Genomic DNA, 23,409 nt, shown 5'->3' on the forward strand with positions numbered 1-23,409 from the left:
GAGCTCGTAGGCATGCTGCAGCAGGAGTACGAAAATATCTGGACGCTTGTCACATCAAACTTGCGGTACATGAAGTACTAAATGTAGATGAAATTAAAAACTAATTGCACAGTTTTGTTGTACTTTACGAAACGAATCTTTTGAGCCTAATTAGTCAATATTTGGACAATAATTCACAAATACAAACGAAACGCTACAGTGTACTACAGTGCTGGCACAGTAATTTTGGCACTCCAAATTTTGGCAACTAAACAAGACCTGGCTTGCTCCCCAGTCCCCCTCCACAATTCCCGTGGGAGGAGGCGGCCTTGTTTAGTTGCCCAACTTTGAAGATGCAAAATTATTGTGCTAACATTGTAGCACACTGTAACGTTTCGTTTGTATTTGTGAATTATTGTCCAAATATTGACTAATTAGGTTTAAAAGATTCGTCTCGCAAAGTACAACAAAACTGTACAATTAATTTTTAATTTCGTCTACATTTAGTACTCCATGCATGTACCGCAAATTTGATGTGATGGAGAATCTTCTTTTTGCATAGTGTCAAAGTTGGGAGTTGGGGGTAACAGGGCCTGCTTCGAAGCTTTTTAAGCACTACATTTCCTCGGTTAGAAGGTGAACCAGTTTGGCGAGCCAGGTAAAAATGCTGCAAGATCGGCTAGTGACGTGTTCAGCGATGATGATGATAGCCAAACAAGCAGCGCATGCATGCATAAGATGACACGATTCGTGAAGCAAACAATGCATTGCGACCGCGAAAGCTCAACAAATTATTGGATTACCATGGCGGAGGTGTCACTCGTTCCTCTGGCCTGGACCACCCCTTTGGAATTATTGGATTACCATGGCGGAGGTGTCACTCGTGTAGCGCGTGACGGTAATTGTGGTGAGCTAAACCACCAGCGAGGCGTCAATCAACACAAAAAAATCAATCGGAACTTCCGTCAAGTCATTTCATTTTTACCAGCTCCTGCCCTCGGGGCCTTTCGTCTTTTGAGATAAAGAGGAAAAAAAATTAAAACACTGCCGTGAGAAAAAGAGGAGATTGTGCTCCAAGGAAACGAAGCCGGGAGAATAGAATAAAGGGCAAAATTGGAGAGACAGAGAGATGAAAAGACTAAAAAAAATAAGGAGAGGGGTCCCAGCGTTGGAGAGGTGGGGAGCCGGGAATGCGCCACCGCACACGCCCGTTGCCCCTGCATGCAACGCCTCCGCGGACACTTGTCCCCTCTCCCAGCGCGCAGCACGTTGACACCACCACGCCCCGCGCCCCCGCACACGAAACCCCACCAGGCTGCCAGATTTGGGACCCGACCCAGCAAAATCTTGAGCGAGAAGCAGAGTGCCGCGGAAGCCTCTCCTTCCCTCCCCTTCTCCCCTCTCATAAAGCGGTAGCCCTCCGTCGAGCCGAGCAGTCAGCAGCCGCCGCGTCCCCCGCATCCCCCATTCCCCGAGCCGAGCCACGCCGGACCGGTCGCCGAGGTACGCCGCCTTCTCGTCCTCGTTTCCCCTGGTTGCTTCTGCTCTTCCCAGATTCGCGCTTGCTCGTTCGCGGCGGCTTGCTCTGCGGCCAGCTGCGTTGCTGGTCTGGTCCGTTGTTCGGGCCTCGGATTGGATTGCTTCCGTGTGGATTACTGGGAATACTCTGTTGTCTGTTGGTTGGTGATTTATTTGTCGTGCCTGGATTCCTTGGTTTGTCTAGCGGACGCAATGGCGGAGCTATGAGCTTGATTTCCGCATTTCAAGTTTTTCCTCCTGAGGCGACTGGTTTGTTCTGAAATGTTGGTGGCGAGTTCGTGGATGGGGGATTTTAGATGATTTGAGGGGAGAATCGAGTCGATGCCTTGGTGATTTGCTGGTGTTATTGCATTTATTATGCTCCCTGGCCATGTTTAGTTCAAGTGAGTCCTGCTTTTTCGTTGGCAGTCATGAGATGCTTCTGATTAAGCAATGATCTTCTCTTGCTCTCTACACCTACACCTGGGGCAAAACCACGTTTTCCTCTTTGAATCACTTGCTTTTCCGGTTTTGTTTGTTTGTGTACTTTCGTTGATGCGCATAGACAATCATTACCCCTTTCTCTTTTTACCTGCAACTTTGACTTGATTGAGAAGAAAAGCAAAAGCTGAATTCCAGCCCACCTTTTCTTCGCTTCCCATCACCCATTGACCCAAAATCTTACATCATGCAACTGAACCACCGACAATGCAACCATTTTGATCAGGGACACCAGCTGCTGCTCCACACGCCAAGCCATGGTGGAATCCAATGCCCCGCGGAGCACCGCGCCTGCCGCCGCCGGGCTCTTCAGGGTGCCGGGCCTCTTCGTGAGGCTGAGCACCAAGGGAGCGGCGGACCCGGACACGGTGTGGAGCCCGACCTCCCCGCTGGACTTCAAGAGCCTCCGGTCCAGCCCGCCGCGGGTCGGCCTCGGCCTCGTCGACGCCCTCACCGTCGCCGACGGGAGCTGCTGCTCCGTGCACCACCTGGGTTGCAGGAGCTCGTTCCTCGACTCCATCAGGCCGTTCCTCGAGCTCGTGCTGCCTAAGGCGGCGTGCGGGAAGGCCGCCTCGTCGCCGGGCGTCGCCGCCACCCCGGACGAGGTGAGCGCGTACGCAGCGGACTGCGAGGAGTACACCTGCGTCATCTCGCGCGGGGCGAACCCGCGGACGACGCACATCCTCGCCGGCGAGACGCTGGAGGTGCGCGGCAGGGGCGAAGCGGGCGGTGGTGGTTGCAGGAAGGCGATTTTCAGCATCGAGCCTTTGAGCGACCAGCAGCCGTCAACGTCATCGCCGGCTAGTGCGGCCGCGCCCGGCCGCTGCCGCTGCTGCATCAAGAAGCTGCCGGAGAAGATGGACATCTTCATGTACCTGTGAGTTCTCATCAAGTTCTACGTCTCCTGCATTGCTTTTTTTTATACGTACGAATAATGTTTGTAGTCGTTCCAGTTCTCGAGTTTTGACGGAATTTCTTGTGGGCGTGCAGGGGCAAGGCGTTCTGCAGCAACGAGTGCAGGAAAGGGTACATGGAGGAGGAGATCGAGGAGGCGGAGGAGCTCATGATTCTGGACTCTGCGCTGAATCTCTGATTGAAGATTTGTGAAGCTGCCGAGGCAAAGTAGTAGTAGTATAATATTGCCCGCAAGCTTTCTGCCATCGCTTTTGCCACCTTTACTACTAGGATTAACCAAGAGGGAAGGGAGTAGGAAAGGAGGGAGATGCCTCTCGTTCGATTTTTTCTGAAGTGGAGAGGTTTTCGGCTCGGCCTGTTTGTGCATTGGCCGAGCCAATTTTCATGATTTGTTGCTGCTGAGCTCCCCATTTTGGCTGCTGTCAAACTGTTCTGCGCCATCAATATATCATTACTCCGATTTCTTACAATTGCACAGTCTGCTTTTTTTATTCTACATTGGTCCTTTTTATGCTGGTGCTTTCTATTATGATACTCGTATCTTCATCATAGCAATCCTGCACTCTGCCAGCAGCAACAGCGAATCCCTGTCCGTAAGCAAATGCTCGCCAGAAAACTCTGCTCTGGCCTCTTGCCAGAGCCACTAACTCCCGTTGCAGCGCAATTATCAACCACCAAAGCGGCTAATAATCCCGTTCAGGTTCGCAGGCTGGCTGAGCTCCAGAATCCAGTCCAGCGGAGCGTCAACCCGGTGAGGCAGTGACGTACGCAAGGACACCGGCGTACTCAGGCCGCCCCACTCCGGGTAGTGGCATCCGATGCAGCGTTGGCTCGTCGCGTCTCCGCAGCTGCCACCTCAGGCCACACTGCCACAGCACGGGCAACCAGGGGCGATGGGCGAGCCCGCGTGAAACGAGACCTGCCGTCGCCATTGAGGCCACGTCCCATCCTTCCTCGGAAGACGCTGATAGCTCCCCGGCCGCCGGCGACATCCATTCCAAGAAGGATTCATATCCCTCTGCCTGGTGCCTGCCTTCATTTCAAGCCGGAAAATGCGGTCGATCTCTGATGATCCATCCATTTCGAGTTTTCGACTCCGCTTTTGTTCGGTTCGGTGAATGGAAAGGTAGGAGCTTGAGAAGTCAAAAGGTAAGGTCACACGAAATCGTACGCCATCCGATCCAGAGCGCTGCAGCACTGCAGGTCTGCAGGCGCCTGCAGCCATCAGAGCCGCAGATCAGAGATGTGTACTCACTGTCGTACTGCATGTGTTTTAACTTTGCATTCCAAAACAAGCTACCTACGTACAGCCTACGGGGCGTTTGGTTGCTCGACGGGGCGTTTGGTTTGCTCTAACTTTTCGACGGGGCGTTTGGTTTGCTCTAACTTTTCGTGTCACGTCAAATATTCGGAGGATTAAATATGAGTTAATTATAAAACTAATTAGACTAAACAGCAAAATGAATCTATTAAACTAAACAGCAAAATGAATCTATTAAACCTAATTAATCCATCATTAGTAAATAGTTACTGTAGATCAAATCATAGACTAATTAGGCTTAATAGATTCAAAATGAATCTATTAAACCTAATTAATCCATCATTAGTAAATGGTTACTGTAGGTCAAATCATAGACTAATTAGGCTTAATAGATTCATCTCAACGTTTAGCTCCGTATGTATAATGAGTTTCTAAACATTCGATGTGACCGGTGTGCTAAAAATAAGTCAGTCAAGAATGCAAATGGAAAGGTGGAAATGGACCTATCGACGATTTTCGACCGATGAAGCTGCAAGCTGAAAGAACAGGCAGCAAAGTAGTTCCAAGAAATTACAGACCAACTCGAAAACACCAAGAACAGCACTATAATAACATGGAAAATCTAGAAAATTGGTGCTAAACCACATAACTCTGATCCTTGCCCAACACAGACACATGCATGAATCGACTTCCAACTACAAGCTTGAGCAATTATCTTATCTAGGACCTGAACCTCAAGTGACACAATCTTGAAGTGAGAGGAAATATAACATGACCCACTGGAACCACGGAGCTACAGAAGCAACGAGGCTGAAGCACCCAACAGCATTACAGCAACATGCTGAAGAGGCATAATCAATGACGGCGGCTAACAGCACAGATAATCTCGAGTAATTTGCCTCTGCAGAAGCACCCAATGGAGGAGTCCCGCTAGCTGTCCGTGAGCTCAGCGGCGAACGGGCGCGCACGGGGGATGGGCCATCGCGCTTCTTCAAGAATGCAGAAACCGCATAAGAATCAAAGAATCACTTTCTTCAGATCTGGCGGGTGTTGTATGATTTGCAATTCTGGCACTTGTGCGCAATCAGATGGAACTGCACCTCTGAGATTGCCCCGCAGTCGTTGCATAATATGCGGACCTACAAGGAGATAAAATCTAATTAGAAGTGTTCAGAACAGGTTGTGCCTCTAGTTCAATCTATCTAGTACATCAGCACAGTCAAGAAGGATCCAGAATTACGGGCATAGGTCTCGAAGGACCACAAGTTTCACCATTCCACGTCAATAAGCTTAGAATAATCTAATTCTCATGGCTACCGTTCGAGATGTTTGACAAAAGTCAATGGTATTATTGGCGAAGAAACATGGTATGGTTTCTAAAGCCAAACCAAACAAAAACACTGCTAAGCCTGCACCCATTTCTACTAGAGTTGCCTTACCAACTTTCTTTTCACCTGAAAAGCAGGGCTTCTAGCCTTAAATCGCTGCATTCATAAGAGTTTCAGCAAAAGAAAAAAAAAGAATAATACCATTTTGTCGTCACAAGAATCAGAGAGAGTTGCCAGCTCCATGTCAAGTCTCTCCCACGCCTTGGACATGTCACAAACTGACTTGGAGCAAAGTGGGCATGCAAACCTGTAGGTTCATTTTTAGCTGTCAAAACCCAGTCGGGATGGTAAACCAAGGTATACAAAAGGGGCGTGCAGAACCAACTTACTGGCAGTGCTCCTCCATTTCTTTCAAGCACTTTACATGAATGGTATGACCACAAGGCAGGACAGAAACATCATTTGTCGACTCGAACAAGTACTGAGATTCATGAAACAGGATCAGTCACATGATAATACAAGGACAAGAACAGAGCGTACACAATTCACTGAAAACATGATCCTCAACATGAACATTAAAAAGGAGAGCAGAGCACCTACCTCAAAGCAGATTGGACAGTCATGATGCATTGCTCCTTCAACACATGCATGACTATTCTTCAGCACAATTGAATAACAACATCCTACACGAAATAGAAAAACAGTGATGAGCCATACCGGTTGACTAGAAGTTCCTATAAACTAGAACAATGCAGAATTATTTCAGCAAGCGAATAATAATATAAGGATTATGAAAAATAATTATGGCGACTGGCAAGAGAGACAAACAGTATTAAATGCAACTCTGCTTGACGGTTAGCCAAGAGACTTTAGGAAGTCATCTTCCATTTTCCAAATTAGTCTACAACATTGTTCAGCTAGTAATCTACAAATTACAAAAGAACGCAAACTGTGAAAAACTAAACTCGTATAGTCCCATTGCATGCCGCATGGAATAATGGAAATTACATCCAGAGGAACATATAGTCCAAACAAATTCAGAGAATGCTCAAACCTACTGAAGCACAAAATGATATTATATTTAAAATAAAATATTACACACAACAGGGAGACATGAGGCATTACCACATTTTGAGCAGTGGAAGAAATTCTCCCTCCCTCCAATTCTGCAAACATAATAATAATGGAAGTATTATTATGCATACTTTAGACTTTAAACGCATCCATACCATGTCCACTTGGAAAATTATCACATACATACCTACATATTCCACATCCATTGCAGTGATACTGCTGTTTAGAAACCTATAAGCACAAACAGAAGATTTAGTGAGGCATACTAACATCTACATAAAGCAAACGTAATAGACAATGGCACGCTTCCTCTTACTAACATCATCGTCAAAGAGCTTGCACGATCCACAGAAGTACTTCCCCATGCACACACCACAATTGATGCATACTTGCCGAACCTGGCAGCAGACAAAGCAGCATGATGATATAGCCATATAGATGACATATGTGATATGTTTAGCATGCCCCAAAGTAGTAGCAAAGGTTAAGTCACACACCTCTTGTTCTGTGCCACATAATGAGCATATAACCTGATGACAGCCAGAAAAGTGAAAACATAAGACTCAGTTGAATGCTAAAGTAACAAGCAGACGAAACGGCAAATGGACTAGAGGGTAAATATACCTGCTGCACTTCATGGCGTGGAAGTTCATGCCTCTTCATTGTATCGACTTTAATGGAATTCTGTCAATAGAAGTACATGATACATTAGTTTTCCAATATTTAAGATGACATGTTTCAGAAACAATGATGGGCACATATACGCATATTACGATAGAACGTGAAAATATTCCGCTGAAGACCAATTATGCATTATGAGCAAGAGCAAGAAATAAGAGCAGAAAATAACTCACTAAAGATTTTGGATAGAATTACATGTTTCAACAGCCATTTATGAAATTGTAGCAGACACCAAGCTACTAGTCCACAAAAGTACAATAGTATCTAGAGCATGAATAAATTTCTTAACTACTCTCAGAATAAAGACACACCATATCGTGTGTTTTCAGACTTATCACTACTAGCAAGATCATACATCAATACAAACAACAATTGTCAAAACACATGAAGCAAATTGATTATTGGCTCCAAAACTATTACCAAGAAAACACGATGCAACATTACATAACTGCACAATCTGAAAAATGCTCTCCCACACTAACAACTCTAAAAACGATACCTTAACTTCGTTGTGGCAGTGCCGGCAATCAAAAATCTCATTGCAGCAAGGAGCTCGTATGCGGCATCTCCTTCTGTAATGTGGACACCTGCCATTCAAATGCTTGTTACTTGATATCATTGAGTTTATTAAAGAAAGTCAGTGTTCTAAGCACATGCCAAATAGACAAGACAACCAAAGGTCCAGTGAAAAACATACCCATAGTGCATTATTCCTTTCTCAAATTTTTCATAATCATCAGCATCTGAACCATCGATCTTCTCTTCTTTGTAATTTCCACCAGACAGCAAAGAGCCCTTGGCACATTCTTCCACATTTAGCTTGGCTTGTCCATGTTGAGCAGCAGCAGACTCAAGATGCAGGTCCAATGCGACCATTTTGACTGTTTTTTAACCTCTGAAAGCTATCACGTTGCAAACACAACACAAACACCTGCAAGTATCATGTATTTAGCAGGACTGTCCTCAATACAGAATGCAGTCGGAGGTCCTAAATTCAAGGAAACCACTGCGCACAGTTCTGGAATGCCATATAATGCCGAAGATCAGGCATCACAAAAGGTGAAAGCAACGCCGAACAGCTCCAGCAGCAAAATCTCGATAAACTGATCACCCAACAATCACAGATAGCACTAACTATCTGGACAGTGAGTCGAGAGGGGAATAATACTACTCGATAGGTATCCATCCAGTCTCCAGAGAACTCCCAAGCAATTCGAACACAGCATCCATCTGCACCAAATTTACCGCGTTGTCCACCCCCATTCTCTGGCAAGAGGAACACGTCATAGCATCAAATGCCAGGAAATGGGGAAGAAAAAAAAAAGAAACATGATTCTTTCATGACATGGTTTCGACGTGTTAGCATGTACCACTCGTGCACGTTGTTATACTGGGTTCATTAAGACGTTAGATTTCAAGGAAGCCTACCTCCAGAAGACATCAGCTTCATCTTCAAAATCTCTAGTTAACAAGCACTTATATCCATACGAGATTTTCAATCCATTGATTCTTTGAGCAGAAGTATCTTGGAGAAAACCAGCATGCCTCTTTCACGCATCATCCTAAGGTTCTACTTGAGATTTCACTGGTTCAGACCTGAAATTTAACCTATATCTACTTCCCAACTGAATAGAGATCGTCTCAGATCACTGGTAACCCAGTGTTTACGTGACCTGCATAAGAGAAATTCCCTCCCTAATTCTCTCACAAGGAATGCAGAAATGAATAGCCTGCCAGTACTCCACAAACTCCTCCTTCCATTCGCATGTGTGTAAGTGGGGCACATAAAGGAACCATCCAGAAGATGCTAGGTACCCCATTACGTTGCCAGAACTGCAACTTCGACTTCGGCTCAACAGTATTTGCAAAGGACGGTCAAACGAGGATGCAAAACGGCATAGTATTGTGCCACAAGGAGAGACGATAGAGCAAGAAAAATGCGGTATGCATGAAGTCACAAAATGCGTTTGCTTATGGCAGTACATAAGCCCTGAACTTCTACATGCACAAAGTGCACGGGGACTTCTTTCACACAGGCAATGTTAAACTATAGCACATCTTCTTGCTTACATAATCAACCGCTTACAGGCATCGTGGAACCATTATCACCAGATATCAGAGAACTACTGGCCACCATCAACCATGCAACGAACATGACCACGAACCTAGAGGAGCAAGCAGAACCCTTAGAATCTTCAGTCTCATCTCAAATAGGCACCCAAAGCTATCGGTACAAACCAAACGAATCAGGCACATGCAGTGGTTGCAAAGAAATTAAGGGGATGGACATCTTATACAGCTCGCACAATCAATCAAGCGCCAAATGTACTGATATTCCACCGTATATACCAAAATAAATCAAACAATCAGTCATCACAATCCGCAATCAAGTCGAGCAATTAGTCACCATATCCAAAATCAGAACAATTAGACATTATCAGTTCATCATCATCTACGCGCACCCACGAGCAATCAAAACAACCTCACGTACCTAAGCAGATCGATCAATCGGAACGAAAATTTAAGCGCACACAAATCAGAACAGGAACTAGAAAAACCGCGAGGCGTATGACGAACTTCCTATCGCACACGCGACCCAATCGAGCGGGCGGGACGACGAGGCGGCCGCCGACCGAGAGGAGCCTGATCCTGCAGCGCCTGCGGGCTGTGGATTTGGGGAATCCGGAGACGAGACGAAGGGGGATGTGAAGGTTTCGTACTTGCGAGTGGTGACTGCGATTCGGCTGGGAAGCTTGGGAGGAGGTATTTAAACCTGTTTACGAAAGGACACGGTTTCCAGAGTATTCGGCTGACGTGGACCGGGCCTGGTGGACCGCGACTGCGATTCTGGCCTTATCCTGCGTGTGAGGACGGTGAGAGAAACGGACTTGTGAACGCGGTGTATGGGCGTGGATTAACAGAAAACCAGAAAAACTTGTTTTTCTTTTTGTGTGACTGTGTGAGGGAAACTTCACTTGTTATCTTTTTTGGCGTGGATTAACAGAAGCTTAAAGTCTGAGAAAAAAACGATGGGAAAATTAAAAAGATTTGGTTGTGACTCAAATCCAAGCAGCCGTGGCATAAAATCCGTCAATTTCATAGATGTTAAAATAGCATATAAGTTGAGGATAAAAAATATTTTATCCTTATGGTAGAATATATCCGCTAAGTTCAAAGTCCTCAACACAGGTGTTTGAATTACTTCAATGCTAAGAGACATGTCCCTCGACAATGAGGTGTGTACTCAGGCTTTTTAAGATAGTGTGTGTATATTTATGGTCATTTTTGCAAGCAACTATGTTTCTATTGTCAATTTATATATAAAAAACTACTGGCGCTATCTGCACGGATCAATCTGTTAGTTTATTCCAAAAGGTTGAAAACAAATAATGCGGGTCTTTACTTTGAAAACTATACACACATGTATACGATTACACCTAGAGCAATTACGGTGCATAGGAACATGTTTACACTACCTCGGAACATACTTGCAAAAGGAATCAACAATAAAATTATCGAACTATCCAATTACTCCATCCATTCCAAATTGTAGATCATTTCAACTTTATTAAGAGTTAAATTATTTTATGTTTGACCAAAGTTATATAGAGGATTACAAAATTTATAGCACCGAATAAATATACTATGAAAATATATTTAATAAAAAATCTAACAATACTTATTTGGTATCAAAAATGTTGGTATTTTATTGTATATAAATTTGTAAACTTAAGGTGTTTTGACTCTTAAAAAATTAGAAGTTTCCACCGGATATATCCTTTCACGTCCTTGAAGAAAAACGAAGGATGCTAGCGGCTCATACGCTCGGTTTATCCCTGGCAGCAAGCCAGGAACCGCCGCACAGCGCCGGAGATCCCGCCACGTACGCTCATGCTTCCACCGCCCCACGGGCCTCCGCCAGGGATCTGCCGGGACCTTGCCGTGACGTGAGAAGCTACGTGGTGCCGTGAAGCGATTACGTTGCGCGCGACACCAATCGTAAAAAAATAACCGTCGCGACGGTGACGGTGTGATTTCGGCACGGGCGCACGGCAGCGCGTGAATCATGCGCCCGACGGCCTGATCACGACCATATCCGCTCGCCCTTCGCCGCCGACCGGAGCTGGAACCCTACCTGAGCTGTTGCTCGTGTGCCCCCATCTGGGCACGACGTGTCCTGCTGGGCCGAGACGTGCACGTGAGCTAGTGGCTCTACCGTGCTTGTACAGCATCGCGGGCTCTTGAATTATTCGACGATTTTGCTCCTGGCCAATTTTTTGACTCGGCAGACCTTCCGGCGTGCACCTGCCGTTCCAACCTGCCACGAAACCGAAGCTGCTTCAAACCATCACGCGGATAAATCCCATCATCGGGCGATCCGTTTCGTGTACGCCAGCTACTGCTCTGCCCTCTGCTGCTACTAACAAGATCACGTCTGGCTGCCAATGCAAAAAAAAAAAAAAAAAAAAAAAAAAATCGGCTCCCGAATTTCAGAAGAAGTTGACTGACAGCCCGATAGGGACCAGGATCATTCGTGGGACGAAACGCGGCACGCGGGCACAGGTCGCGCTGCAATTATTGGTCCAAGGATCATTACGGCGGCTTGAATGCTTGATTTGCCGTGCACTGGCCAATCAAGTAGACCAGCAATGATGCTTTGCTCTTGCGTGGAGGGCATACGAATTGTGGCGAGGGCACGACGGAATTGTGGCGCGGTTTGTTCGGACGACGGGACGGACCACGGGGCGGCAGGCAAGAAGCTGACGGCCGGTGATTAGGACAAGTGACGGTGCCGCCTCCATCGTTAGCAGCTTATGGCGTTCGTTCGGTATCTTCTCTTCTCCGGTAGAAGAGAGAAAGCAGGATCCGCGATCAGGGAGGATCACGCTGTTCCTGTGGGTCCGTCGGTCACTGTCCAGCTTTTTTAAGCCTCTGTTGATCGAGAGGAAGAAACGAAAAAGTGTGATCAGATCAGACTATCAGAGAGAGATTTGATTTGATTTGATTTGATTGCTCACGTTGTTCTCGGGCCCGATCGATCGCCGTCCAACCTTTCCTTTGGTCCGTTTCTTTTTAGGGGATGAAACGATTTGTGGAGTACCAGATTTGTCAAAGCCCATTAGGCCCACAAAGGGCCATCTTATCTGCTGGCCCAGTAGCGCCCCATGTCCCCTCCGTGGGATTTCGGCCTTTGTGAGAATTGTGATCTTTCTGTGCTCGAGCTTTGCAAAAACCGCATCTGAAATTACTACTGACATCCGATCATACATACTTGAAGACTTTTACTATTCGTTTCTTGACCGCTGATGTTTAAAAAGTATCTACTTAAATGGAACACTAAAAGTATAATTATATTTTGTGCCAAGTATACTTTAATAAGTACTGCAGGTTTGAAAGCGCTTAACAATGAACATGTGAGAAAGTTGAAGGTCAGATCTTGAACAGTAAAGTTAAAGTTGTCAATATTCGAGTACGGGAGACTGAGCTTGCGTTTTTCCAGATGAAGATTGAACTTGTGTTGATCATAACTGTTCACCTCTACACTCGCAAGGTAGTGCTTCAAACAGCAAAGCTTTACTCTGCAGTCTGCATGTCACGCATGTTGACTTCACTGTGCGCGCATGCCATCTTCTCTAGCAGCAGGTCAATCTATTTGTGTGTCATCTACAACAGTTGCAGTCGTCCACTACCTCGTAGGCGCATCAACAACAGCAGGCGCATCCGCGTTCTGCCTTTCATTTGTACCCTTTTGGCTGGGCAGTTGCATCTGCACACTCTCGATCATGCACTATTGTATTCGCATGCTTGCTGGATAATTTTTTTCTCAAAAGATTTCAACGTTGGGGGTCACTCAATATGCGTACGATAAGACGGGCTGTGTGCTTTTTTTTTTCTGCCTGATGATCCGTTTTCTACGTTCTTTTGACAGTGTGACCTCTGCTTTCCTGATATACATACCACGATTAGTCAAGGCTCTAAAGCGGATGCTACTACTTGAACACTCCACGGACAATTAAATATCTAAACTAGTCATGGGTTAGGTGTGACAGTATACTTAGTTGTGTGTTCTAGATTTCTGGTGTGATTTCAGTACAGTTTAGGTGAGTTGATCAGAATCAGTATAAACAAATGTAATTCTAGAAACTGGCTGACTGATTGTCATTCGCAACTTTTAAGATCATAGTCCACTCGCTCTCTTTTATTTCCTGGTCACTCCAGTTCAGTTCATCTCGTCACAAAAGTTTAATCTAGTTCAGCAGATTCATTCATGACTCGCTAGCTTCAGAACTCAGAAGGCTGAGTCGGATGAAGGTACTCAAAGGATAAACCGGACAGTCTATTTCTACTCTGAGATTCTACAGTTAAGATGCGAGATAAAGCAGCAAATCATCTATTTCGACATGTGATTACCGAGAAGGTGGCGGATTCTACTTGCTTTCTGCCGAATCATGTGCCATCGTCACGCATGACAGTTCAGAGCAGCAGCCTGGGGGCAGAGAGCAGCTGGAGTCTCCCAAGGTTTTGCTTCACCTGAGGGAGGCATCATTCGGCGGTGGTTAATGAGTGCATCCCACCAGTTATGGATGGATGGCAGAATTCAACTCTCTTTTGTGCGATGGTTTGGAAGGGTGAGTCAGGTCCGAGGAAAAAAGTGATGTATCCCTTTTGGCATTATTGGCACAACTGCCCTGTTAATCGTTGAAGATGCCCTATTCTTCGTTGAACATGCATAGGCAAGATGGATCCATGATCATGTTTCAGGCATCCATTCCTATCCACCAGGGGGTGGTTATAAAGCTAGGAGCAGGAAGGAAGTTGTGAGCCACGAGGGTAGTGACGTCGAATAATTGTCAAGCAAACTTTCAGACCACTAAAAGGAGATTCCGAATTCCATTCTGTTTCCAGGGAAACATTAAGATATGCTATCTACCAACTGATTAAGCTGGAAAATAGTTTCAGAATCTGGATCATGGACTCACTGAGAATACATGAGTTCAGGGGATATTGGTAATTTTCTAGCGCGAACAATATTGATGACCTACTGGTCTCTTTGCAGCCTGTGTCAATATTTTTACACGCCTTGTCTACTTTTTCTCAATTAAAAGGAAGACGCATACAACGTGAACATGTACATACATTATGATTTATGAGTACATTCTTATGTTTATAGATGGAACGATTGCAAAATCTCACTTCAAATCAGAGGTTCCAATATCAACCTGCATCTCATTTCCTCATAGTTTAACAATTTCAAGTTTTATGTGTTTTCAAATATCACATTCCACTTGACCTATCAATGTAGATGTTGTTTGGCTTCCAGTGTTGCGCGACCTGCCTTAGAGATGTTATATGTACAATGAAATATACCAAAACTAGTCCGAGTGGTAGGATCAAGTAGGACAACAATGACACACAAACTCAAGGAAATGAGGTTGGTCTAGATGGCGATCGCACCAAACTCTAAGAAAACTCATTAGCAATGCAAGCTTATTAGTGATAAGGCAATTCACTCACAAAGGCTATGCGTGGTTTTGTCACGGGGGTATTTAAAAACACATAAAACTTACAGTGTTGGGAGTGAGATGCATGTATGGGCATATTTTTTAAAAAGCATGTGACTTGCATGTGAGTTTTTGCAATTTTCCATTACAAATAGCAAATAGGTGGACATCAAAATTTGAACTTCAGCTGAGATAGAGTCCATGGCTCTCAACCACCCCACTGGCTAGGAGATGGTTCCTCATGCCTTTTTCCCCCCTTATTGATGGGGCTATTCTGATTCTTGACCAATTATAATATTCAAAAGAATATTGACCTGTGATCCAAATTGCATTGTTGTTTGCAAGGATACGATGCTTGGTTAATTATTTTTTCAGGTGGACAAAAAGAAAAATGCTTCTCATCATAAACATTTCGCTATCAATCTAGTGTGGTGTAATGTTGCCGTGGCACCAAGAAGCGCATCTTTTCCTGCAGGTAATCTCGCGTGACTACTGCATGAGTGGCTGAATCTTGAATGGGGAACGAAAAGGACGACCATTTAGCAATAATCATATATGGCTCAGTTTGGAACGAGAGGACGGGGCAGACGAAGCTGGGAATCCCTTTGTTTCGGAGGAGAGCCAGGTTCCTTCCATCCAACCGGGAGAAACTGCAGGCCGCTGAACCCTAAACAATGGCTTTCTGTGATACCAGAAGCCAGTTTCATTCAGGTTGAGGTGACGAAGAGTTGTCATAGTTGAGCGTTGTGGATTTGTGGTACACAGTTTCCCTTGCCCACTTTATTTTTCGATAGTGCAAGATCGATGCACTGTGACGCAAATTGCATGTAGTTGACACTACATGACACTATAATCATTGGTGACACTAGCAATGGTTTCTTACTCCAGGAATTTATTCAGGCCGAGGGTGAGAAAGATGTGGCACGATTGAATGTGTTGGACAAATGCGAACATTGCAGCGCAGTTTACCATTTGTATTATGTCATTGCTCAATACTAGAAGTCGGTAGAAGCTGCAGCCTAATAAGCTTCAGTTAATGACACTACTTCTACTTCGGTGTAGTAGCCAGCTATTCGGGTAGGTACAGAGGCGAGATGGACTGAATATCTAGCGCACGTAGTGATGCACTGATGGCTGATGCTCACACGTATGTAGTGCTGAAGCACATCGTTGGCGCCTGCAGCTGAGATCACCGGGAACTGCATACAGATACAGTTGCTCTGACCTCTGAATCGCAGCAGCCCTCTTTTGGATGTGTGTGCAGCGTACACTGACGCACTGTATCTGTATAGACCGAAGCTGTTGCAGCTGAATAGCTGATGTCCATGGCTGCGGTCGTTAGTCGTTTGCAGTCCAAAGATGCCTGGAAATAAGAACACACGGTACCTAACTCCACAGTTACCTTTGCTGCTGCAGGTAAAAAAAAAAACTTTCCCTGATGAAAGCGTAACTCCTCGAGACGACAAGTCCACAACCGCCACCACAAGATGCATGGTTGGGATTCACCTTTGCACTCGTCTCTCCCGCACGGTGAAAAAGCGACGAACGACGGGGGCGCGCCGTGCTGCCGTTTACGTGTCGCGGCGTTTGGTTCCGCGCGGGCTCGATCTGCCTGCCTCCGAAAACCACTTCCCCAGAAGCGGACGCGCGCGGGCGCGGTGGCATGCAGTGCAGTGCGCGGGTGCGGCGGCGGACCGGCGGTGGTGGCCGTGGGCGTGGGGGCCGCGGGGTCCTCCGAATCCAGCGCGACCGGCCGCCGCGTTTGGCAGAACTTCTGGAATTGATTCTCTGCTGAATTTAGCAGGAGCTCTGTTAAACAGTTTCTTAGAGAGAAGTGATTCTGTGAAGTGAACTAAGAGGTTGTTCTAATTTTTGTGAAGTGATTCTTCATCCTAATTTTAAGATTTTATGCTAAAGAAGCAAAGAGAATCACTCTCAGCCACAAAATCACTTCTCTCATAAAATCAACTCCCGTAGAAAATCAGAATCAGACGAAACTCTGTCATACAGACCCTTCGTCGTCGCCCGGCTGCTCCCCGCAGCTATACGTGCTGAGTGCTGACCGACCGCGCGCGCCGCGTCGTCGCTCGCGTGTCACTTCCGGTCTTCCTCGGACTTGATATCTGATCACACCGGATACGCGCGCGTCTTTCGTGCGTGCTCTCCAGAGATCTGCTGCGACGCCCACGGCTCCAAGCATATCCTACGCTACCGCCACCCCACCGCCAGCGGCGAGCCGATGACCTGAACCATGCGTCAGTTGATTGGCTAGCCGCGCGTGCATTGCTGAACCATCTAAATTTTCGGGGTTGGCACGCTCTCTAGTTCTGGGAGTGTATATCCAATGGGTATGGTGGTTTATCTGTTCGAGAGGGATATATGGATCCAGTGGATTTTCCTATCGTAATGAGAGTTTTCGCTGCACGCAAGCCGAGCGCAGCCCGGAATCTGGAACCGGAAGAGCTTTTTACGGTCAGGAATCAAATCTTATAGGCGATGGTGCGACAAAAGGAGGAGTCCAAGATGATGTTTTGCTGTTGGTTACCGCCGCGCGGTTTTTGGCTGCGGGATTGACGTACGTGCATGTGGTGAGAAGGCTCCTCTCTTTAGGGAGCAAAAGTTCAGATTTGTTTCGGGACGCGGTAAAATTCGCGTTTTGTGGCTTTTGCTTTTGCCCAAAGCTGTAACCTGATGTGTTATCCTTGTATCACAAAAAAAGTCTTATGTTATTGGAATTTCTACAAGAATCAGGAAACTGGAACTAGATAGAGATCTTGGATGTTGAACTTTGGAGTCACTTTGGTTTGGTTTGTTTTCCAACCTTTACTGTCCACTCCACATCATGCGTTAATTGCAGCCTTATAGTTATAAGTTATAACTTTGCGACAAATGAGTGGTCGAATGCTGCCGTAAAGGTTGAATCCACCATTAATTATCTGAAAAGACGATTGGAATTTGAATTAGGACAAACCAAAATGCCTTGTATTTCAGAACGGAGGAATATATTTTGGATGTGTCGGAGAACGGAGGAATATATTTTGGATGTGTCGGAGGTGGTGGTAGCTCCTACCATCAGTACCCAGCTGTATGTCCTATTAATGAGGTCGTTTATGTTAGTGATAATTAAGATAACTGTCACCGGCGAGACATCTATAATGACTCTGTTAATTTTAAGATTAACCCGGTAAATACGTCATCATTACCGCCATCGTCAGCTACATGCACAATTCCACCTCAGCCCGACTCGATCGAAGCCAATCCGCGCGGAAACGTAAACTGCCAGCCCTGCCGCCGCGCGCTCCCCCCACGTCTTGCGCTCCCCAACCGGCTGGCGCTCTATATAAACCGCGCCGTGCGCTCCTCGCCGCTCCACGCACGCGGCGCAAACACACGGGCGCCCTTGAGCAAGGTGTCGTCGTGTTGAGATAACAATCCAATTCCTTCGCCACGGCCACGCCACACCACACCACAGTGTTGTGCTCGCCTGGCCGGCCGCCAGCGACCTGCTTAATTTAGCCCCGAGACTGTGCGAGAGGAGATACTGACCGCACAACGATCGCGTCGTCGATCCGTTCCTCCCGTTCTCGTCCCCGTTTCCGCGGGCGCGCGCGACGATTGATCATCCGGTCCGGCCGATCGTCGCCGACGGCATGGGGACGGCGGCGGCCGGCGATGGCGTCCGCCCCCTCGGCGCGCCGCCGGCGGCGGAGCACAAGGTGAACCTGTCGGCGCGGCGGCCGTTCGTGGAGGCGCTGCGGACGGGCCTGGCGGAGACGTTATTCCCCGACGACCCGTTCCGGGGGTTCGGTTCGCGCCCGCCCGCCGCGCGCGCATGGGGAGGGCTCAAGTACTTCGTGCCGGCCCTCGAGTGGGCGCCGCGCTACTCCCTCGACAAGTTCAAGTACGACCTCCTCGCCGGCGTCACCATCGCCAGCCTCGCCATCCCGCAGGGCATCAGTTACGCCAAGCTCGCCAACCTCCCGCCCATCATCGGACTCTGTACGCACTGCCCTGCCGTGGCATCTCGCTTCTCTTCTCTCTCGATTCTCTGCACGCGGCCGCATGCACATTAATTGTATCCCGCTCACATTTAATATTCTTTATTGCTTTAACTAAAATTTCTTTTGGCTGTGTCTTGTGCTGTAGATTCGAGCTTCGTGCCGCCGCTGCTGTACGCGGTGTTCGGGAGCTCCAACAACCTGGCGGTGGGGACGGTGGCGGCGGCGTCGCTGCTGCTGGCGTCCATCATCGAGGCGGAGGTCCCGCCGGAGGAGAACCCGCAGCTGTACCTGCAGCTCTTCTACACCGCCGCATTCTTCACCGGCGTCATCCAGACCGCGCTAGGCGTCTTTAGGTACGTACGTCTCTTCCGATGATTTTTGCGTTTGGCTAACAGATTTTTAGTAGCTACTGCAGTAATTAATAATAAGCACACGAGTTGAGTTCATTTCATGGCTGTCTGGTGATCGAAGGTTAGGGCTTATAGTGGATTTCCTGTCGCGGTCGACGATCACCGGGTTCATGGGCGGCACGGCGGCCATCATCATCTTGCAGCAGCTCAAGGGGATGCTGGGGATGAAGCACTTCACGCCCAAGACCGACCTCATCTCCGTCGTACGCGCCATCTTCCATTACAGGCACGAGGTGAGTGACATCATCGTGTCTCTCCTCTGCACCTTCCCCATTTTCCATCGCAGGATCCAATCGACTAGAAGTTGGCTCCTCCTTTGCTTCCTCCCATGATTTCCCCGGTTCTTTTGGGCAGTTCTTTTTTCTTTCTTTTTTCGCTTTGGGTTCAAAATTCAAATACGGGTGTTAATTACTTTTATGCGAAGTAATCTAATCGGCTAAAATTGGCATGCGACCGCACGCTGAAAGGAAGGCCTAACCGTCTGGCAAGACGTGTCGTCCATGGAAGTTTGCTCAGTAACTGCTTCTCCTAGGTGTAAGAGCCGAGGAAAACAAAATCAACTTCCATTGTTCGTAAAAAAATTATATTTTACTCGTGCAAAATGATTACTGCTCATCAAAACTCTATTGTGCTTAGTAAAACAGCATTTTTTTCCCTTTCACAAACTAGGGGTTTTCTCAAACTGAAATAATAGACTGTCTGTCTCAGGAATCAGGACAACACTGTTTCAGAACAAGACAAGCATACCTCTATGATGGACGAGCATACAGTATATTTACTTGTGACTGGATCTTGTCCTCATAACAAAAGACCCAAATCATTGGTGGCTGGATCCCACAAGGCCACAACTTATGATACGGAGTACATTAGTATAGCTGCGTGCACTGGGTAGATGTCGACATATGATGCTTGTTTTTCTACACCCTCTTGTATCGTTTTCTACCTTGCACACTTCGGTGACATTGGCCAACGCCAGATAAAGTGTGATGATCCGTGTCCATCGTGCGCATCAGAATCACGAGATGTTTACAGCTTACGTGTAGAACATTCCCATTTCTTTTCTGAGAAACAAATGAAATGTTTATCTGTACGTCTCTTTTCCTGTGTGCAGTGGAAGTGGCAGAGTGCAGTTCTCGGCATATGCTTCCTCCTCTTCTTGCTGTCAAGCAAGCACCTGGTAAGTGTGGTTCTAGAGGATCTAATCCTGATCAGCACACACGCTATCTTACGTTATCACTTGATATGCTGCACTACTGTTTTTTTTAACTTTTGGGTGCGTGAGCTAATTCGGCAAATTTCAGAGAAAGAAAAAGCCAAACTTGTTCTGGGTGTCAGCCATTGCGCCATTCATGGTGGTCATCATCGGCGGCATCTTCGCTTTCTTGGTCAAAGGAAACGAGCATGGGATCCCAATAGTAAGACGTCCATGGCCAGAAGCTCTTGATGTTCAGGCTTCAGAGCCACATATGTCTCAGTGTATGATGAATGCATTACTGTTCAGTGGCTAAATTGCTTGCTTCTTGTTGGTGACGCAGGTTGGTGACCTGAAGAAAGGGATCAACCCTCTGTCCATTTCGCAGTTAACGTTCACGGACAAGCACGTCAACACAGCTGTGAAAGCAGGTTTCCTGTCTGGGATCCTAGCACTGGCAGTACGAACATGTTTGCCTCATCTCTTAGTCTTGGGATTTGACCTATTTTTGGTCACTGCAAAGTGTTTCTCACCAGCCTGTCTCGATGGCTCTCAGGAAGGGATCGCTGTCGGGAGGAGCCTGGCTCTGATCAAGAACGAGCAGATCGACGGGAACAAGGAGATGATCGCGTTCGGCATCATGAACATCGCTGGTTCTTGCACCTCCTGCTACCTCACGACAGGTCCTTTCTCCAAGTCGGCGGTGAACTTCCACGCCGGGTGCCGGACGCCCATGTCGAACGTGGTGATGTCGGTGTGCATCATGCTGGTGCTGCTGTTCCTGGCCCCGCTCTTCAAGTACACCCCACTGGTGGCGCTCTCCGCCATCATCGTGGTCGCCATGATCGGGCTCATCAAGGTCAAGGAGTTCAGCCACCTCTACCGGGTGGACAAGTTCGACTTCTGCATCTGCATGGTCGCCTTCATCGGCGTCGTCTTCTTCACCATGGTCATCGGCCTCGGCGCATCAGTAAGTATCCCCTTGCTGCCATTGCTCTGCTTGATAACTGGTGCGATGCTGATGCGCTTCGCTTGAATTGTGCACGTGCAGGTAGGCTTGTCAGTGATCAGGGCACTGCTGCATGTGGCGAGGCCGAACACCTGCAAGCTCGGAAGCATAGCGGGAGGCGACATCTTCCGTGACGTCAGGCACTACCCGCACGCAAGAAACATCCCCAACGTCCTCGTGTTGCAACTGGGATCTCCCATCTATTTTGTCAACGCAGGTTACTTGCGAGAAAGGTGAGCACAGTCCGTGATCAGATCATGTCTTTTTTTCTTATTCTTTCTTTCATGTGAAGAGGTGCTAATCTGCCGCGCATGTTGCAGGATTTTGAGATGGGTAGAAGATGAGGAGAACGCTTGCAAGGTAGACGGGCAAGATTTACAATGCGTGGTCCTTGATCTTGGTGGTATGGCCATAATCTCCAGTTCGCCCATTTCATCTCTTTTCAAGTTCAGGCCACAGGTGTTCAGCTTGACCACATGTCTGAACATTGCAGGTGTGAGTTCCATCGACAACACGGGCATCGGGATGCTGCTAGAAGTCCACCAGAACCTTGACCGGAGAGGGATCAGGGTAATGTCCAACCCCATACCGGTAACTGGCCCACGGCTTGAGTTTCAGCATCAGAATCTGATCAGTTCCACATTTCTGAACATTGCAGGTAGCTCTGACGAACCCCAAACTGCAGGTGACAGAGAAGCTGGTGCTGTCCGGGTACATCAAGGACAAGATAGGGGAGGAGTGGGTGTTCCTCACCGTCAAGGACGCCGTCACGGCGTGCCGGTACGCGCTCCAGAGATCCAGAAGCAAGGATGACGGTGAAGTATAGCTAGTGTCCATGGACAGAGTGCGTTTTAGGAAGGAAGATGTAGCTGTAGATATTGGGTGGCTCAGCATGGAGTGTGTGTGTGTGGATGTGGTTGGGGGTAGGTCTTTGGTAGGAGAGTTTGTGTATAAACCAATTTAGCTTTGGAGGGCGCAATGAACCTCATAGATTTGCCTGTACTAGTTTGCAGAATGCAGAAGAATAGGAAAATAACTTGTGCTCAGCTAGAAGTGATGGGGAACAGCGTACTATTAGATGAGTTTTTTTTTTTTGACAACATCTCTGTCCTTACAAGTGGCATAGACAAGATTACTTCAAAAAGAGGCACAAGCTGCAGAACACATGCCAATTAATCGCGCTGAGCAGGAAAACCATTAGTACCGAACTATCAACAAGCCTGAAAAAACACTCCAACTATCATTTTCTAGTTTTGCTGGAAGATTCTTCAGAAAAGGACCATGGTCTGCTCTCAGCAGGGAAGCACTACCAAGTAGAAAATGGATTCAGAGGAGTATGCATGCTCTTGAGTTCTGTCCATGTAATTTCAGAAACTTTTTTTAAAATAGTAATTTCAGAACTGAGAGGCATAAACACAAATGACACCATCATAGATAACCGAACGATAACCACACACATGTTACTCCATATATTACCAGAACCACAAACCATCCACACTGGCGAACAGACTTTCTTCACAAGATTGTTTTTATTCTTACTACTAATATTATTGTCTTGATATGTACTCTGGTTTAATAATGCCTAGCGCTTTTGGAAGGAAGATATGTACTCTACAGAGCTAGTTTCTGACCAGACAAGGTAACACCAACCGGGCTACTAAAATTGCAGGAGCTAGCGTTCCTGATCTGTTCTTCAGTTACACGCAGCTTTCGTGACCCAGCTGATGGAAATCGTAGTACTTCGTCGCAAAGCATCTCACCTATGTGCCATCTATTGGAGATTAGACGAGCACCGATGCATCGTTCAGAAGAACAGGGCGAGCCTCATACATTTGCTTTGTAGGCCATGCCTGTTGTCGCACAGGTTTTAAAACAAACCGAGTGTATGTATACTAGTATCTAGTTTGATACATATAGTGATATCATTAGTGAATAACAACGACAATATTATATAAATATAAATTATGCCTTACGAGTCTATCAGAGATATACAGCTTAATCCTGAAAACGGAGGCTCCAAACTTCACACGCAATCGAC

General features: G+C 46.9%; 3 protein-coding genes across 4 annotated transcripts; 2 read left to right on the forward strand and 1 right to left on the reverse strand.

Annotated features, from left to right (window-relative positions):
- The first annotated feature begins 1,289 nt into the window (after positions 1–1,289).
- LOC101766806 lies at positions 1,290–3,383 on the forward strand. The gene is made up of 3 exons (XM_004969709.3): positions 1,290–1,482; positions 2,225–2,875; positions 2,989–3,383. The coding sequence occupies exons 2-3, from the start codon at positions 2,256–2,258 to the stop codon at positions 3,089–3,091; spliced, it is 723 nt and encodes a 240-aa protein (XP_004969766.1). The 5' UTR covers positions 1,290–1,482; positions 2,225–2,255; the 3' UTR covers positions 3,092–3,383.
- A 1,275-nt stretch (positions 3,384–4,658) lies between these two features.
- LOC101767222 (probable E3 ubiquitin-protein ligase RZFP34) lies at positions 4,659–10,003 on the reverse strand. Of its 2 annotated transcripts, none has more exons than XM_004969711.3 (12): positions 8,686–10,003; positions 7,955–8,523; positions 7,757–7,844; positions 7,201–7,260; positions 7,074–7,106; positions 6,897–6,974; positions 6,764–6,807; positions 6,628–6,668; positions 6,103–6,185; positions 5,892–5,983; positions 5,704–5,809; positions 4,659–5,313 (listed from the first exon to the last, which is right to left on the reverse strand). In XM_004969711.3, the coding sequence occupies exons 2-12, from the start codon at positions 8,131–8,133 to the stop codon at positions 5,209–5,211; spliced, it is 909 nt and encodes a 302-aa protein (XP_004969768.1). In that variant the 5' UTR covers positions 8,134–8,523; positions 8,686–10,003; the 3' UTR covers positions 4,659–5,208. The 2 variants fall into 2 exon arrangements, with proteins under 2 accessions (XP_004969768.1, XP_004969769.1); XM_004969712.3 differs by having other exon boundaries at positions 7,955–8,188; positions 9,835–10,002.
- Positions 10,004–18,143: 8,140 nt separating this feature from the next.
- Positions 18,144–22,471, forward strand: LOC101768153 (probable sulfate transporter 3.5). Its single transcript, XM_004969713.2, has 11 exons — positions 18,144–18,758; positions 18,906–19,113; positions 19,232–19,403; positions 20,282–20,347; positions 20,472–20,585; positions 20,706–20,822; positions 20,919–21,332; positions 21,414–21,604; positions 21,692–21,774; positions 21,865–21,941; positions 22,030–22,471. The coding sequence occupies exons 1-11, from the start codon at positions 18,410–18,412 to the stop codon at positions 22,195–22,197; spliced, it is 1,959 nt and encodes a 652-aa protein (XP_004969770.1). The 5' UTR covers positions 18,144–18,409; the 3' UTR covers positions 22,198–22,471.
- Positions 22,472–23,409: the final 938 nt, after the last annotated feature.

This window comes from Setaria italica, chromosome V, assembly GCF_000263155.2.
Source record: "Setaria italica strain Yugu1 chromosome V, Setaria_italica_v2.0, whole genome shotgun sequence".
Classification (NCBI taxonomy): domain Eukaryota; kingdom Viridiplantae; phylum Streptophyta; class Magnoliopsida; order Poales; family Poaceae; genus Setaria; species Setaria italica.